Genomic DNA, 17495 nt, shown 5'->3' on the forward strand with positions numbered 1-17495 from the left:
ACATATGCGGCTTTTGCCATGGGTCCCTCCACGTGTATTCTTTGGTTGGTGGTTTAGTCCCTGGGAGCTCTGGGGTGGTCTGGTTGGTTGATATTGTTGCAATCCCCTTCAGCTCCTTTAATCATTTCTCTAACTCCTTCATTGGGTGTGTCAGCACTCCTGGGGAGAGCATCTCTTGAGGCAGGATATGGGTACTGAAGGCTGTCTGACAACAGATTTAGCTCCAGGGTGCAGATGGAGATGGAAGACTTTCTTTTGCATTTTAAACAATGCAAATATAATCCTCAAATATTGAATTAAAATTTCCTAGATTATTAAGAGAAGTAAATGTAATGTCTTTCACCAAAGTAAGTGTCTCATGTTTTTCCATTTACTGATTCTTGCCATTTCAAAATATATATGTACTTCTTGAATTTGTTTTATTTACTATCTAAGAATCTGTGCTTTGTCCTTGCTTCAGGAGAATAAGGCTTCATAAATCATGTAGAGTTTACCAACTTGGATAAATTTTATTTTAGTAATAGCCACTAAGGAATAAAAAAATTAGTAAAACTGTGCTTTTTCCAATTCTCTTAAGTCCTCAGGCAGATAAAATTCTTCATACAAATGTAGTAGAAATATCTATTACATTGAGCAATGTTGAGATTTTTTGGCTTGATATATCCACATTCTGCATCTGCTACATGTGTTGTTTGAAAATCCCTGTGTCAAAAAAGAAAGAAAGAAACAAAGAAAGAAAAGAAAAGAGAAGAAAAGAAAAAAGAAACGAAAGGTTATATTAGAAATATCACTCATTAGGCATAAGTTTTATTATCACAATCTAAAAAAAATAAACATTTGTTTATTTCTGTGGACACGTTAATCCTCTGATGATAGCTGCTAAATGGTAAGGCCTACTATAGGGATTTAGTGTCTTTTTTCCTAACAGAAAGGTTAGAGATGGCTCTGGATTGCTCTTCCAGAGGGCCTGTTTCAATTCTCAACACACACATGATTTCTCACAGTGAACTGTAACTTCAGCTTTAGAGAATTTAATGCCCTCTTCTATATCAGGCAATAACATGGTGCAAAGATATATGTGAAGCATGTATATGCATTCAAAAATGATAATAGAATAATAAATAGAAAAAATAAAGGTTCATGGAAAGAAAGTCTTCTTCGTTCATTGTAGAGGAATTTTAATCCAGCAATGTGGATGTTCTGGCAAGGGAACACATCCAAAGACCTACTATGTGCAATCCATCTGGAATAATATGCTTTTAGTCCCTCTGGCTGGAATACAGACATGCCCCCTTATTACAGATATTAATTCAAAACCACAAAAGTAAAGATAGTGTGTTCAAGAAAGTAGTCATGTTTTAAAATTATGTCTACTTGAGGGGCAGACAAAGTGATGAATCAGAGAATCTATCATAACAAAATATGACAGAATGAGTCAGAGATAAGATATAGCCAACTCACATGAGAAGAACACAGCAAAGAGAGACTACTTAAGAGGAGAGAGAGAGAGAGAGAGAGAGAGAGAGAGAGAGAGAGAGAGAGCAGTTTACAGAGACAGGTTGAAGAGAGACACAGAAAACAAAACAAGTCAGAGAATGAGAAGGAGCCAGAAAATGGAGCAGATGGCTACAGCTGGTTTGAGGCCAAGCAGAGGAAAAAGTCAGAGACCAAGAGAGAAGGTAGATTGAATCACNAGAGAGAGAGAGAGAGAGAGAGAGAGAGAGAGAGAGAGAGAGAGAGAGAGAGAGGAATGTATCACAGTTTTATATAGACAGGTTTCAGAGAGAATGAGATAGTCACAGGTGAAGACAGATCAAGCTACAGAATAAGAAGAAACTAAAAGATTGGAACATATTGCCAAAGCAAAAATTAGTATGAAGCTAGTCAGAGCAATTCATTCAGAAGCCAAGAGTTGCTGGATGGAGTCAGTCAACTTGGAGGAATATGATTGTACAGAGGCTTGAAGCTTCCAGGCCTGGGTCTAAGGATAGTTAGAACAGAGAAAGAAATGAAATGCTTTGTGCTCAGCCCAAGCCATGTACTTCCACATTTTGTGTTTGGCTCTCATCTCCCTTCATCTGATGAAATAAAAGTGACATGTAAAAGTCTTTTTAATTGGGCCTTAATATTGAATAACGATTTACATATAGTAATAGTGAACTAAAGGTATGGTCTAAGTCACAAGACTCTTCCCTTAGGCTATTAAATATAAATCAGCTATTAATTAAGTATACGAAATAATAACTTACAAATCTGAAGAAAGTTTTGCATCCTTATGGTGTACCCACCGGAATTGACCTCCTTTTTTACGTAATCCAACCCAATAGCTGTAATTCAATTGTGCCTGAATAAAGTTCTGTGAGAAAATAAGAATTTTAGTATTCCTAGTAATACCACTAATAGTATGTGAAATATTATACATCAGGTTCAAAGTCCAGCTACACTAAGTTTAGAATTGCTCAATATCAAAAGATACTTCAGAAACCATTAAAAGAAGCCTCAGATTTGGAAATCCTTTTAGTTCTTTAAAGTACAATAAAGATTTGGAAGTCAGCATGAAGAAATTTGTTCAATAGTAAAAATGGGGGAAAAAAAACCATGAAAATATACTTGACATGTTGCAGACATATATAGGTCAGTAAACACAGACATTCCCATGGCAATCAAGGCAGTCAAGTTAAAGTTTTAGTCTTATGATTTCTAATTAATCACCTAAAGTGAGATATAAATAACAAGAGAAGTACCCTGGTTAGTATGATAAGAGCAATATACTTACTAATGTTATTGATATTACATTGACGAGTACTGGGAAATTAGTTTAAAAATTTGTATACCTTATTATGTAATATTTCAATTCCGACAGTTATGTTAGACAAAGAGAAGACACATAGAACAGTATTGCACAGAAGATAAGTTTGAAAATATTGACATAAAAGCAAATTAGTGTGACTAGATAAATGTATTGTTTCCCTAATTGGTTCTTCATTGTGTCAATAAAGATAGCTGAACCTAATTGCTGGAAGAAGGGAAAAAGGTGGGATTTCCATGTCCCAGAAGGAAGAGGAGGGGATGCAAAGGAGAGGAACTTTTTGGCCAGGCTTTGAAGGAAGAAGCAAGAGCACCATGTAAGGCCTGGAGACAGTGAGAATCAGTGGCAGCTTCCCCCACCAGGCGGATTTCTGATCCAGCCATTGTGTTATCGTGTTAAGACTGTCTCATGATTTCCATCTGGGGCAATAAGTTGGACAGGAGGAAAAGGGAGCAGCCAGGGCAGTCTTTGGTAGGATGGTGGAGTTATACACAGAGGTTGTGGGAATGATCTCAGTTCCTGGTCAGAGCACCATCTGGCCATTGGCAGGTCCATGTCAGGAGTGAGACCATCAGCAGTATGTTATTGGAGTTAAGCCGAGTGCACAGCTCTTGGAAGGCAATAGCAGGGATATTTTAAAATTACACACAAGAGATAAAGAACGGATAAATTCCATATGTGTCATATATAGTGTGAAACATAAAAATGATAGCAATTTTCAAACCAGTTCACATTTGTAATCAGCAAATTAACTTGCATTTTCCATTTGTGTAGATCATGCTACCTGTCTGAAGATTTTCGGTACTGAAGCAATGAATTTCAATGTCACAATCATTTGTAATCCTTTCTCTAAAGAGTATGTATATATTGTACACTTCAAATTTTCATATGCATGACAATGTATTGCAATTAATTTTGTTGCTAAAAGTAATGTGCTTTTACTTATTTTCCTCTCTGAGCATCTCTCTCTCTCTCTCTCTCTCTCTCTCTCTCTCTCTCTCTCTCTCTCTCTCTCTCTCTCTCTCTCTCTCTCTCTCTCTCTCTCTCTCTCTCTCTCTCTCTCTCTCTCTCTCTCTCTCTCTCTCAGTAAAAAGAGTCTACATAGTCCAGAGTCTCTGTTATCTTGCAGTAAATTAATGTTTACAAGAAAAAATTTGCAATACAAAAAATACATGGACATCATAGAAACATATTAAAGTGTATATTTTATAACTCTAAAACCACATAAGTTTTATTACCACAAATTTATTTATTTGCATACATCAAGGAGTAAGATACAGATGTAGACCTCACCTCAACTGTGTAAGACATTTCCTCCTCTCTAGGCTGCCCAGCACACAATCTCTTTTCCCTGGGACTTTGTTGACAATAGTGCCACTGAGTAGGGTCTATTGCTTCCTCCTTCCTAGGCCACCTAATATTATTTTCCTTTCCTCAGACCTTACCACTATATTAGCATGAGGTAGTACTTGTTTAGTTCCTGTCAGACTGACTCAGTGCCCCTGATCCCTTTCCAGAAACCTAACGCCTGTGTTCAGGAATAGCCATTTCCTTTCTCTTCAGAGTCAAGACTCTACTTGCTTATGACAAGACCTCATATTGTTCCTTCTGTCTGTTAGTGACCATGTTTTCTCCTCTCTAGGCTATCAAAAATCCTGCTTGCCTTCACAAAGTCCCTGAGAGAACCAAACTACAGGCTCTTCAGGCAATATCTAATCTACAAGTTTTTCTCTAAAACCCACAATAAGAAAGGAAAGATATGCATTATATATAGGGACTAGAGAGACGGCTCAGCAGTTAAGAGTACTTGCTGCTATTTGCTGAGGATCTGGGTTTGATTCCAAGTGTATGCATTTGGTGGTTCATATCCACCTCTAAGTCTAGCTACAGGGAACTTGACACCAATGACTGGCCCATCTTGAGACCCATGCCATGAGAGACAGCCAACCCATGACACTATTCATGATATTCTTCTATATTTGCAGGAGGTGCCTAGAATAACTGTCATTTGAGAGGCTTAACTCAGCAGCTTATGGAAACAGATGCTAGAGATCTGAAACCAAACATTAGGCAGAACCCAAGGACTTTTATTGAAGAGGGGGGAGAAGGATTGAAGGAACCAGACAGATCAAGGACATTGCTAGAAAACCTACAGAATCAACTAACCTGGTCCATAGGGCTTCTCAGAGATGGAGTTACCAACCAGAGGACATGTATGTTTCAGGCCTAGGCCCTATACATATATGTAACAGATGTGCAGCTTGGTCTTCATGTGGGACCTCTAACAGTAGGAGCAAGGTCTGTCTCTGACTTTGTTGCCTGCCTGTGGGTCCCTTTTCCCTAACTCTGCTGCCTTGTCTTGTTCAATAGTAGAAGATGTGCCTAGTCCTAGTGCAACTTGATAGGCAGGTTGATATGCATGGGAGGCCTCCTTTTCTCTTTAAGCAGTGGGGGAGAGGAAAGAGAGGACTGGGAGCAAAGGAGAGGGAAGAAGGTGCAATTAGGATGTAAAATTAATTAATTAATTAATTAAAGAAAAAGCAAAACTGGCTGTAGTTTCTATGGCAAATAACTCGATATTAAAAGTTTGGAGTTGAGACCAAAGAATGGACCATCCAAAGACTGCCCCACCCGGGGATCCATCCCATAATCAGCCATCCAAAGCAGACAGTATTGTATACACCAGCAAGATTTTGCTGAAAGGACCCTGATAATAGCTGTCTCTTGTGAGGCTATGCCAGTACATGGCAAACACAAAATTGGATACTCACAGTCAGCTATTGGATGGACCACAGGGCTCCCAATTGAGGAGCTAGAGAAAGTACCCAAGGAGNTGNAGGGGNNTGCAACCCTNTANGTGGAACAACAATATGNACTAACCAGTACCCCCNGAGCTCGTGTCTCTAGCTGCATATGTAGCAGAAGATGGCCTANTCAGCCATCATTGGGAAGAGAGGCCCCTTGGTCTTGNAAACTTTATATGNCCCAGNACAGGGGAANACCAGGGCCAAGNAGTGGGAGTNNGTGGGTAGGGGANCAGGGGCGGTGGTGGGGTATAGGGAACTTTCAGGATAGCATTTGAAATGTAAATAAAGAAAATAATAATAAATAAATTAAAAAAATAAAGTAATCTGGTGATTTAAAAAAAATAAGAAAGTACCCAAGGAGCTGAAGGGATCTGCAACCCTATAGGAGGAACAACAATATGAACAAACCAGTGCCCCCAGAGCTCATGTCTCTAGCTACATATGTAGCAGAAGATGGCCTAGTCAGCCATCATTGGGAAGAGAGGCCCCTTGGTCTTGCAAACTTTATATGCCCCAGTACAGGGGAACACCAGGGCCAAGAAGTGGGAGTAAGTGGGTAGGGGATCAGGGGAAGATGGTATAGGGGAATTTCAGGATAGCATTTGAAATGTAAATGAAGAAAATACCTCATAAAAATTGGAAAAAAATAATTACTAAAGTAAATGAATTTTAAAAAAATAGTTATTTAGCATGGTGTTTTATGTTTCTGCCACAGGACACTAGTAGAAGCATTTCTAAAAGTAAACATAAAATTGGAATCTAGTGCCTAACTTGAATTGTTGGAAATAAACTACAGAATCCACTAGAGTCACACTTTCATTCACAATCTTTGGACCTAATAACAAGTGTCATATTTGCATACAGAGAAGAATAAAATCTCTTGCCATCCTGAGCTATGAGTAAAATAAAAAATATTTCTGGGTGATGATTCTACCTTGTATTTTTTGTATTTATTTTAAATCCCGATTTTTCTATGTTCAATGACAGAGACTCATGTCCCACCCTAGAAGTACATTTTTTCAAGTTCTGATGGCAAATGAACAGAACCCAAAAATAGTTACCTTTTTGAATGACTTGTATAATCAAAAGTAGCTTTTCTGAGTAGCTTTCATTAATGATGAATGATCTGCTCTATAAAAACTGAAGGGGCAAAACAAATAAAATGACCGAGAATTACCCCTTGATGCCCACACTAGGTCTATTTCTTGTGATACAAAAACATTCTCCTGGGTATTTTTAAAATATCTGTGCTCATCTCTCTTTCGGGTAAGTCTGTACGAACATATGCAAGTAATTCCATTAAACAACAGAGAAAGGCAGAGGAACAAAGATTATTATCATAGCACAACCATTAATACTTCTTGTAAAACACACATGCAACACAGTACACACACCTGCTCCTCTCTGCTGTCAATCTTAGCGAGATGAGAACCCAGGACTCTGCAGGATTCCTCACTTTTATCCCATGTCTTTTCTTCTTCTGAAAAGTAGTAACACTTTTCTCCACAGCAAGACCATCCTCCTTGACATGTCCAGCAGCCTTTTCCTTAAAATAAAAGCAACCATTATCCTCAAACTCATTTCAAGACATGAATTTTTGGAGTTTCATTGTTTGCTCCATATTCAGCTCCACAGAGTAATTGTGTTCACTGAGCATACCTCTTCTGCCAAATTTTAAGGAAAGAATATTGTGGATACAGAAACTGTCTACGAGAGATCTGAGAACTTTGTTATGGTTTCACTGATAAATCTTAACTTCTCAAGGAGAAAGATCCCATCTTTACACATTTCTATCTGCAAGAAGAGACCCATCCAAGTGAGTAGTGTAGGTGACACTGAGCTGAAGAACTCTACATTAGGTGAATGCTCCCACAGTATACATGTCCAGTGTAGAATAGTAGAGAATGATCAAGAAAATCATAGTGAAAACCAGTAGCAACTTCTTCAGTGAAAGCAAAGTTTTAGTTGACTGTAACAAAAAAGATGGATTAAATAAGGAAAAGTAAATAAAACTCAAATCCTAACAATGTTCAACTTTAAGTTTGAAGATCACAACTTGAAAGGAACAGAAATGTAAATGCCATTCAAAGTATGCAAGTTTTCAGTTCAAGTTCCAATACACACCTGTAGTAAGTAGTGAACCTGAAGAACCTACTACTTCCATTGAGGTGACCGCACTTTCATTTGCATCTTTCTCACATTGAATTTTGAATTTTGAAGCAGCCTGAAAAACTAAGTCCATACTATGAGATTAGAAACACAAATGGTGATAACTGACCAGTTTGTTACAATTATTTGTGATTATAAATAGTGGATGGCATTAAAGTACAGCAAGAAAAATGTAAAATATTTTAAAGTGCTAGAATATAAAACAGATTTTGTACTACAATTGTAACTTGCAACACATTACTTTTAATGTATTTATAACATATTAATAAAACAAAGGTCAACTGAAAAGAAAAATGTGTAAACTAATATTATTCCCTCTAGGTTATTATTCCATTTAATGTTTACATGTGTAGTTTAATGGATCTGACTTTATATTAAATTTAAAATGGACTCAATGAAAAGAAATAGTCATGCAGATACTTCTAATATGCACAAGAAAACAAAAATTTTCTGTAAGAAATCACAATCTTGGCAATTTTGAGATAGTGCAGTGATTAAGGACGTATACTACTTTCATAGATGACATAATTTTGCTTCCCAGTACTCACAACAACTCACAACTGACTGAAACTCCAGATTTAGCATCTCTGAGGTTGTCTGTTGGCCTCCAGAGACTACACTAATCTGCATACATTTATATGTACACATATACATATAAACATAAATAAAAATAATAAAAGTTTTAAAGAATGAATCAAAATGTCTTCAAAATCTATCCTGGATTTCTCACACAGCAGTTTTCTCAGTTACAATTCTTTTCTTTTCATTAGTTATCCAGAAAAATTCATTGAGATTCCCTGTATATAGGGTGCTCATGACTGCTCTATGAACTCTTCACCCAATTTTATTGAGATTTTTCACTTAAAGACATAGATGTGCCAGATAGCACCTTAATCATTTCTTGTATCAATTTACATATTATTCCCCTGACTCAGCTTACAGCTACTTTTAGAGTCTAATATTTCTTAAAATTCCTCTTACTTTGTTACTTTAAGGCCATGCTATAAAGATGCATCATGATATACAAAATACTGGTCACTTTTTAATTTCACATTATTATGCTAATATTCATCCACCTTGTTACATATCCCTGTAGTTTATTTTTTGAATACTGCAGAAATTCCATTTTCAGAGTCCTTTCAGTAGACCATGTGAATCAACATACTTTCAGCACTTGATAAACAATAGCTTAAATAATACAATTTTTCATGCTCACTGATTTCTAACCTTAACACATTTTGCCCATTGCAATCTGGTTTGTTTCATAACATGGTTCTACCAAATCTATGCCAGCAACAAGCGTTAGTAGTTTTAGTTTTCCTCTTGATCAAAGTCCCATCTGTGTAGACTGTGAGATTATTTCTGCCATTGGCTATCCTCAGCATGCCCTACCTGATACTAGATAGCTTCATTTCCAACTAGTCACGTTTTCGTTTTTTCCACCATTTCCTGTTCTTTTTTTTTTTTTTTAACTGTTCATGTTTCTAAGAATCCTCATCCTGACCTCTGGTCCTCTAACATGGTACCATGGTTCCCCTTGGCTTAGAAAAAAATTTTTTTTCATGATCCTCCTTCCATCTCCTTTTATTATGGTTTCATGAATTTGTTGTACATGAATTTGCTGAACACAATTCAACACAATTAATATTTCTAATCTAGATATTTATCTTAATCTCATGTGCGTTAATGCTCTGAACCTATTGACAACTGCTTGTTATAAAGAAATAACTCAAACCTTAGATTTGTATTTATGTTCATTGTTGTGCCATATGCCCCTGAATCTTTAATCTTTGCCATTACTCTCCCATCACTCCCTGTTTCTGTCTCTGTCTCTGTCTCTGTCTCCATCTCTCTCTCTCCCCTCTTGACAGATATCACATCATAGGTTAGGGTTATGTTTTCTCTAACATTTAATACTTTGCCTGCAAATATATATGAGCCTGACATGAAGTGAAGTCACTGATTCCATCTTGTCCCTCCCTTACTTGACCAAATACACTCTAGTCGCTCTATAGCTTACCCATTGCTCCTATATTTCCTTGTATGACTTCATGACTTCTATTATGATGCTAGCATGGACAATAATGGTCACTGAAAATGTCTCCTGAAATAGTTTCCTTCATATCCCCAATCATTATTCTTCCACTACCCTGGAACTATCCAAGAGTCTCTAAATCTGTTCCGTTTTCATGCAGCTCACTCAACTTAGATGGGTTTTCTCTGTCAGTATCCTAATCCTTGTTTCTTATTTAATGTAAATTACTGTCTTCAGCAGAAAGCTTTCTTAACATTGAGATGTTATGAGCGACTCATATAAAATCCCTTCATGCCCTTATAATTGCACTCATTTTATTTTAAAAACTGATTGGTGATACACATCATTTTTGACCCAGAAGAGATAAACAAAGTTGTTTATTAAATGTATAAACCAAATAATTTGTAGCAAAATATTTTTAAACAAATAGGAAAAGAATACTTAAAGGAATTAAAGAGTACAATTTATAAACTTGATTAGAGCTAGATGTATTGCAATAGCCCTTTAATCTCTTCAGTGGGAGACAAAGACAGGATGAGAAGTTCATAAAAATCTTCAGCCAGGCAAGAAAACTGAGCTTTAATTCTTAGCACTGGGGGATAGGAGGGGCTGAAGGCAAGTGGATCTCAGTGAGTTCCAAGCTAGCCAGGGCCACCAGAAAGGATCCTGTTTAAACAACAAAACCAACTAAATATGCAATTAAACTAACTGATTAGAGAAGTATCAGAATCAATAAATAGTGTTGTGCTCATGGAGCAAATGGTTTATTCTCCCATGTGGTTCCAGTGGTTCTGTAGGAAGCTGAGAAGTCGAAGTGCACATGCATATAAAGTTTTATTGAATGACTTACTCACTATCCCTTCAGCATATATTCTGCCTAATGCATCTTTTGTTAAGCATTTGTATGACTTTTAAAATTTTATTTATTTTTCTATTTTATGCGTGTGAGTGCATTGCCAGAATATACATATGTACACCATGTCCATTCAGTGTCCTTGGATGCCAGAAGTTAAATCCCCCTGAAATCAGAGTTCTAGATGGTTGTGAGCCACCATGTGGGTGCTATAAATGGAACCAAGGTCCTGCTAGAGCTGTGTTCTTAACCACTGAAAGAACTGCAAGAACAAGTGCTCTGAATGACAGAGCCATCTCTCCAGCCTCTTGTGTGACTCTTGAGTGACTGTAAATCAATCTAAAAAATGCTCAAATTATAAACACAAAAGAAAGAACAATCTCCCCAGTTTAAGAAGCACACTGAAATTTTACACATTGAGACTGTATAGAAATTTCATTTATATGAAATATATGTGAATTATACTTTATACTTACTCATGATATTTCTGTGTAATTACAACAGCATATTCTTTTATATATCATAAAAGCAGAAAATAAGATGCCACTAAAATCTTTATCATCATCACCAGTATCACCCATATCCATAATTGCTAGGATGTGCACAGAATTTCAAAAGCTACACAGGTTTAGCAGTTGTAATTCTGTTTCTTAATCTTGTTGTTCCCATAAAATATATATATCATACTCACATAGATATCCTAAGACTGTGATTGATATCAGAAGACAAAGACAAACTGTTCCCAGGATCACAACACTTATGCGCCATGGATATTCTGCATGAGACAAACAGGCAGGATACATAACAAATAAGAAAACCTTGTAATTACAGCAGAATAGATTTTGTGAATGAGGTTTGTGATTTGATCTCCTCTCATTGGCTATTCACCCATAAAATCTTTTTCAATAAGAGAAAGAGACAGACAAGTAACATCAAATATATATAAACATGATTAATATGAGTTCATCTTTTTCATATTTGATATTATGTTTTCTGCGCGCACACACACACACACAGAGTCAGGTAGAAAAATGTTACCTCTCTTTTTCTGAGTGGACTGTTTTCTGTCCTTCTTACTCTTCAGGGATAATTTCAGGTCTGCATATGTTAGTCTTTCCTCATTCATTTCTGATAGCTGCTACAAGAAGGAGCACAGCAAACATTTACAAGTACATGAATCTAGGAATTTGGAGATAATGTATATTTATTTCTAAATATTAGCAACCAAAGAATTTTTTGAAAAATTGTCTAATAGCTTAAGATAACATATCTAATAACTGTCACGGACTATTATCTAATTGTGTTGAATTTCATATACTAATATTCATCTTTGCTTTACAAGGTATAATTAATCCAACTGATAATGAGAACACACACCATGAAGTAATAGAGAGAGCTGGGTGAAAAGAATGATCTGGAAAAAGTGAAATTCTTCAGGAATATGAATGATGTTTAAAATTTTTCTCTGTGACACCTTAGACCAGAAGTTCAACACAATTAAATAATGTTCTGTGACAGTTATCATAAATATCTCAAGTTATTAGACAATTTTGATGTAATTCTACTGGTTGGTAAAATGTAGAAGTTGATGTACATTAATTATCTCTAGACACTCAAGATTCATATATCTTGTTGAGAAATTAAGTCTGATCACTTAATCCCTGCATTAGCCCCAATGGCAAAAATGGTAGACTTTGTATAGAGTCATTTTTTTTTGCAAAGACCTTGCCCTTATATAAACTTTACTATTCCATTATACCAAACAGTCTGTCATTTTCCTAGCCTGTTAGTTTTGTAGTCAGTGGACTTCATTTTTTCCATTTTACAGTATGAGAAAAATAAGAAACCATGCCAGTCAAGGCAAAGCAGTCAAGGCAAAGCAGTCAAGTATAAGATAATATCCTATAGTTCTAACAACAAACACAGAAATAACATATCTTGCTCTGTTTTATAGACGGAGAAATTAAACCACAAGGAAACAAATCATGTTCCACAAATCAGACATCTAATAATCGACATTTCTTAGTTTGTGTGGATATACATAAAGATTCAAAAATTCAAAAATTTAAAAATCTAACTCATCTAAGCAAGTCCAAAAATGTATAAATTAAACTCCCTTTCCCAGAAAGCAAGGGAAGGGTCTGAATCAACAGAAAGCCATTTTCTGAGCTAATGACTACTACTAAGAAGAACAAAATATATTCTTTTTTTTCCAAGACAGGAGCAGGCAATCAAAGAAAATAGTGATGGGTGACACTGAAACCAGGTTATCAGCGCTAGAAGTACGTGCCTGAAACCCCAGAGCTCGAGAGGCAGAGCAGCAATGTTTCTAGAAAACAAAGCGATCAGGAGAAACAGTCATGTCCTAATCTTGTGATTAAATCTTTATTTTCTCTATCTACTAAAGCAATTAGATCAAGTAAGACATAGATTTTGCCTTAACAAGATTATAGGTTACAAAAAAATAGGTGATTGGTGGTAGACAACTTGCCTAGTATTTGAAAGCTGGGTTTGATCCCCAGATCTGGCAAAAGAAATGCATTGAAAAATTCTTAATCTCAGAAGAAGTACTTAAAATCTTGTTACATACATATTTTTTCATTGCTTATTTATTTTCTTTACATTGTAGCTTCTGCTCCCTCTTCGCCTCCAAGGTCCTCCTCAACACTCTGCCTGTTCTACCTCTCCACCTCTTTCCCCTAGAAAAATGGAGGCCTCCTGTGGATATCTGGAGTAAGATTGGGTGCATCTTCTTCTATTGAGGCTAGACAAGGCTGCCTAGTTACATTTGTATTTTAATGCAACTTATAAAACTCATATTTAGAATACCATTTGGATAAATTGAAAATAAATTACTGGTGAAATACGGGATATTTAGCGATTTAAGTGGACAAAGTAACTTTCCCCCAAACCAAAGTTTTTGGTAATTCTGAGGACTCAATCAGGTTAATGTTTATGAGAAAGCACAATTAAACTTAAACTATTAAAAACACATCACTAGGTAGCCAAGTGATTCTTCTGGAATTTGAAGAAATTAGAGTCACAGTGGAGTAGATTTACACCTATTTAGAATGTCTACAAAAGTAATAAGTATTTTCAAAATTATCGGTTAATGTTAAAAATCATCTGCACATTACATGGTGAATAATTTTTAAATACACGCTCTTTTAGATCCAATCTTATCCTCACCTCTGGGATGAAGTTAACACTGGATATGAGTGTGCAGGCTCAGGTCAGTTCTCTCTGGCAACAATTCAAAGCTCTCCAAACTTTCTCCCCAGCTTCCTATGGCATTCCATTTTATGCCTTTGTTGCAGACAGCATGATAGCACAGTGCCCGTCCCACACTCACAGTCTTGGATGTTCCCTGGGTCTATTTTTGGTTTTCACTGGCCGGACAGCAGGGATGGTCTGGAAGCTAGCTGAGACCTATGATGAGCTAGCTCTGCTAGTCTTTTACCTGCACAGTGACATTGGGAGGGGCTTACTGATAGGTGTCACTGCCTCTGGGTAATGATAGTAGAGGACAGTCTATGATGTCAGTCTGCATTCCTATATCAAAAGTCTCAAGGAAGTCAGGATTACATTTTCCAATTTGGTGTCAATTCAGAGTAAGAAACAAAACCTGTGTCAGGAAACATTTGTTTCCTGAAATCTTGATGTTAGTGAGTTTGAGGAAGGTATGATCTCAGAATTTGATGAATATGGGAACTAATTAACAGCTAAATTTTATAAATGATCAAAAGTAGGAGAGGAATGTGCTTATATATCCTGTCTGGATTAATTTTTACTTTTTTATAGAATTGAAAAAAAAAAAACCCTGCAAGAGCTTTTTATTGTTGGAAAAGCAGAAACATCAAAGAGCATATAATTTCTAGCCAGTAATTTCAACCACTCAGAGCAGGTCCAGATAATCTAATTACTTAAAACGAATAGACTATACTGTGTTTTAGAAATTTCTAGCTGTTTTTGAAGGTAGACTTGCTTTTGATTTAATTTGTGTGTTTTCCTTCCCCATGTAAGAATTAAGGGATTCTTTCTAGCAGACAGTTTCCAACATAAGTAATAATAAGGAAGCGTTGTACATTTCTCTAGGCAGCTTCACTTAAAGCCAGGCACAGGTCTTTAGGCACCCTCATGATCCATGCTCTGAGCTCATAGGTATTAATTACTGTGCTTCATGATGCTCAGCTCAGTCTGTGACAATTAATATGTGTCATTTAACAAATGAATATTTGACAGAATATCTTTTATTAGAATTATTTTTATATGTGTGTACATGTACATGTGTCTGTGCATGAGCATGCCTATGTGGATGTGCATATCTGTGAGAATCTATGCCACATAATGCATGTACCTTCCCAAGGAGGCCAGAAGAGAATATTGGATCCACTGAGACAGAGTTATGAAAAGTTCTGAGCCAATTGACTTGGTTACTAAAAACCAAACTTGAGTTCTGAAAAAACACCAAGCCCTCTTACCACCTCTCTAGCCCCTTAATAGCAAATAGAACATTAGTTTTAAATTTAGGATGTAAGTAATTGTAGTAATACATTGCTTCTCTGTTTTTAAAGTTATCTATTCTTACATTTATAATTTTAAGTGTTAATAAACAATCTGATACATAGAATATATACCTTGCACACAATAAATGATATGCATAAATTATATGCCTATAAATTATATAAAATAACTTAAAATATATGGCAAACAGCCAAAGAAAAGAAATTATATTTTAGTTCTTGTTGTTTTAATAATAAACTACCAGCTTTATTAAATAAAAATAAATGTAAAGTATTCTAAAACATCTAGCAAATGATGGAGCTAAACATTTGACCAATAATATTTACTACATATAAAAACATAATATTGTCACAGTATATATTGATTATAAAAACATGTTCTCTAAAACTATTTCTTGTCATCAAAATGTATATACACATATATACACATATAAACACACAAACACAGACACATACATACATTCACATACACAGACACATCCACACAGTTACATCCACACATATAGATACATAAACACTCACATATACATACAGACACACACACACAGACACACTCATTCACAACTACTTGTACTTAAAATATCAGTGCATTTCAATGCTTCTTAGAATACTTCCATTATTAAACTCTTGTCTACAAAAAATTTCTTATTTCTTTTAATGTCAGTTGTGTTTAACATTTTCATGTCCAACTACCTTAATCAATCTTAAATTAAAAGTGCAAATGAAATTGGATGCAATAATGCTAAAGGCTGTTAAAGTCACCTTCTAGATGAAAACTAATGAATAGATATATAAAATGTAAAAAACTAAATAATGAAGAATAGACTTATGGTAAAATATGTAATCAGAACATGGAAGAATGACAGCAGGATGCAGCCAAATCAATGTGAATGGTGTGATTATGTGAGCCAAGGCAAATAGTGGCTATAAATTGGGATATTCTGCTAAAGCGATTTTCAAAGAGGAAGTTTAAAACTTTCAGATGTTAAGAGTCAGGCAATTCTCAAACATCTTAGTTCAACATGAACCAGAGCAGTAATTTGGGACCAGAAAGCTGACTTTCATATTAATACCAGTAAATACAATGAACTGTGCCTTTCTGGACTCCAGCAAACAAAAGCTGCTGGGGTACTTGCGGTAACAAATGTGGTTGGCTACATAGAATAGCCTTCAACTGACTTCTGCGTCAAACCAACATGATGGAAAGTGGTTAATTGTTTATTTCTCCATCAGCTCAAGGAAGTAGGGTGTCAGTCTTCACATGCATGATTCATATCATCTTAGGCAGAAGAGTTTCCATGCTCAGCTCAGTAAAAACCCCAGAAGAGTAAGACTCAGGCACCCAACTCCTTATATCCTCTGGTGTGTCAGACAAATCTCCAGGCACATCCCTGAGTTTGTTTCTAGGAAAGTTCAAAAAACAGACAGAAGACCCAGCTGGAATGTGAGCATCACTATTCCTGCCAATGAGGTTCTGCACTGAATGAAAAAGACAAAGAGTGCTGCATTCCAGTCTTCATGTCTTTATGCTTCCTGTGTGTGCAATGTGACCATCCACCTTTCTCTCACTTTATCAGATCTTCTTACAGTCTCAATCTATGAGCCAGGTTAAATCCTACACTGAGCCAGGATAAATTGTCCTTGTTAAAGTGGCTGTCTCAGATATTTTGCCACAGTGATGAGAAAAGTAAAAAATACAGAAGTTATCCAACATTTTCTGATATTTACAGACTTGAAATTCTGAAGTTTATCAGTACAAATTTATTAGATTAAAAGATAAAATTCTAAGATTTCATTTTTGTTTTCAAAAAGAAGAAAATGCATTACCCAAAACAATGAATAGACAAAATATTCTCAGTTTTAATGTTTAAAAACTATATGTTTATGGTTCTGTCTAACCCTTAAATGGGCATAATACTACTTTTAACATCATCATCAAAATTACCATTACTTTCTCTCTCTATATATGTCATATTCCTATATACCTATGAACATGAATCTATAGTTATAGTGATGTTATCATTTTAGTACTATTTAGACAGTTTGGGGTTTACTTTGGTTCTAACAAGAAGATAAATTTGGAGTAATTTATGGATACTTTCAGATTTAAAAAATATTTCTATATACACATGCAATATATTATGATGATATTCACTCCTAAATTCTCCCTCCAGTTTCTCTCAGCCCCTACCCCATTACTTGCCCAACTCCCTGTCTTATTTTTGACTTTCTTTTAAATAAACCACCTTACATACTTAGATAGGCTCTGTGATATTCTAAAGTCTCTTGGATTTTTCTG

General features: G+C 35.8%; 1 protein-coding gene across 2 annotated transcripts; it reads right to left on the reverse strand.

Annotated features, from left to right (window-relative positions):
• Nucleotides 1-496: 496 nt before the first annotated feature.
• Nucleotides 497-14123, reverse strand: LOC110317387 (C-type lectin domain family 9 member A-like). Of its 2 annotated transcripts, none has more exons than XM_021191839.2 (7): nt 14026-14123; nt 11712-11808; nt 11365-11448; nt 7741-7848; nt 7011-7162; nt 2250-2356; nt 497-702 (listed from the first exon to the last, which is right to left on the reverse strand). In XM_021191839.2, the coding sequence occupies exons 2-7, from the start codon at nt 11797-11799 to the stop codon at nt 573-575; spliced, it is 669 nt and encodes a 222-aa protein (XP_021047498.1). In that variant the 5' UTR covers nt 11800-11808; nt 14026-14123; the 3' UTR covers nt 497-572. The 2 variants fall into 2 exon arrangements, with proteins under 2 accessions (XP_021047498.1, XP_029391500.1); XM_029535640.1 differs by lacking the exon at nt 14026-14123 and adding an exon at nt 7466 and having other exon boundaries at nt 573-702; nt 7739-7848; nt 11712-11799.
• Nucleotides 14124-17495: the final 3372 nt, after the last annotated feature.

This window comes from Mus pahari, chromosome 2, assembly GCF_900095145.1.
Source record: "Mus pahari chromosome 2, PAHARI_EIJ_v1.1, whole genome shotgun sequence".
In the NCBI taxonomy this organism is placed as follows: Eukaryota; Metazoa; Chordata; class Mammalia; order Rodentia; family Muridae; genus Mus; species Mus pahari.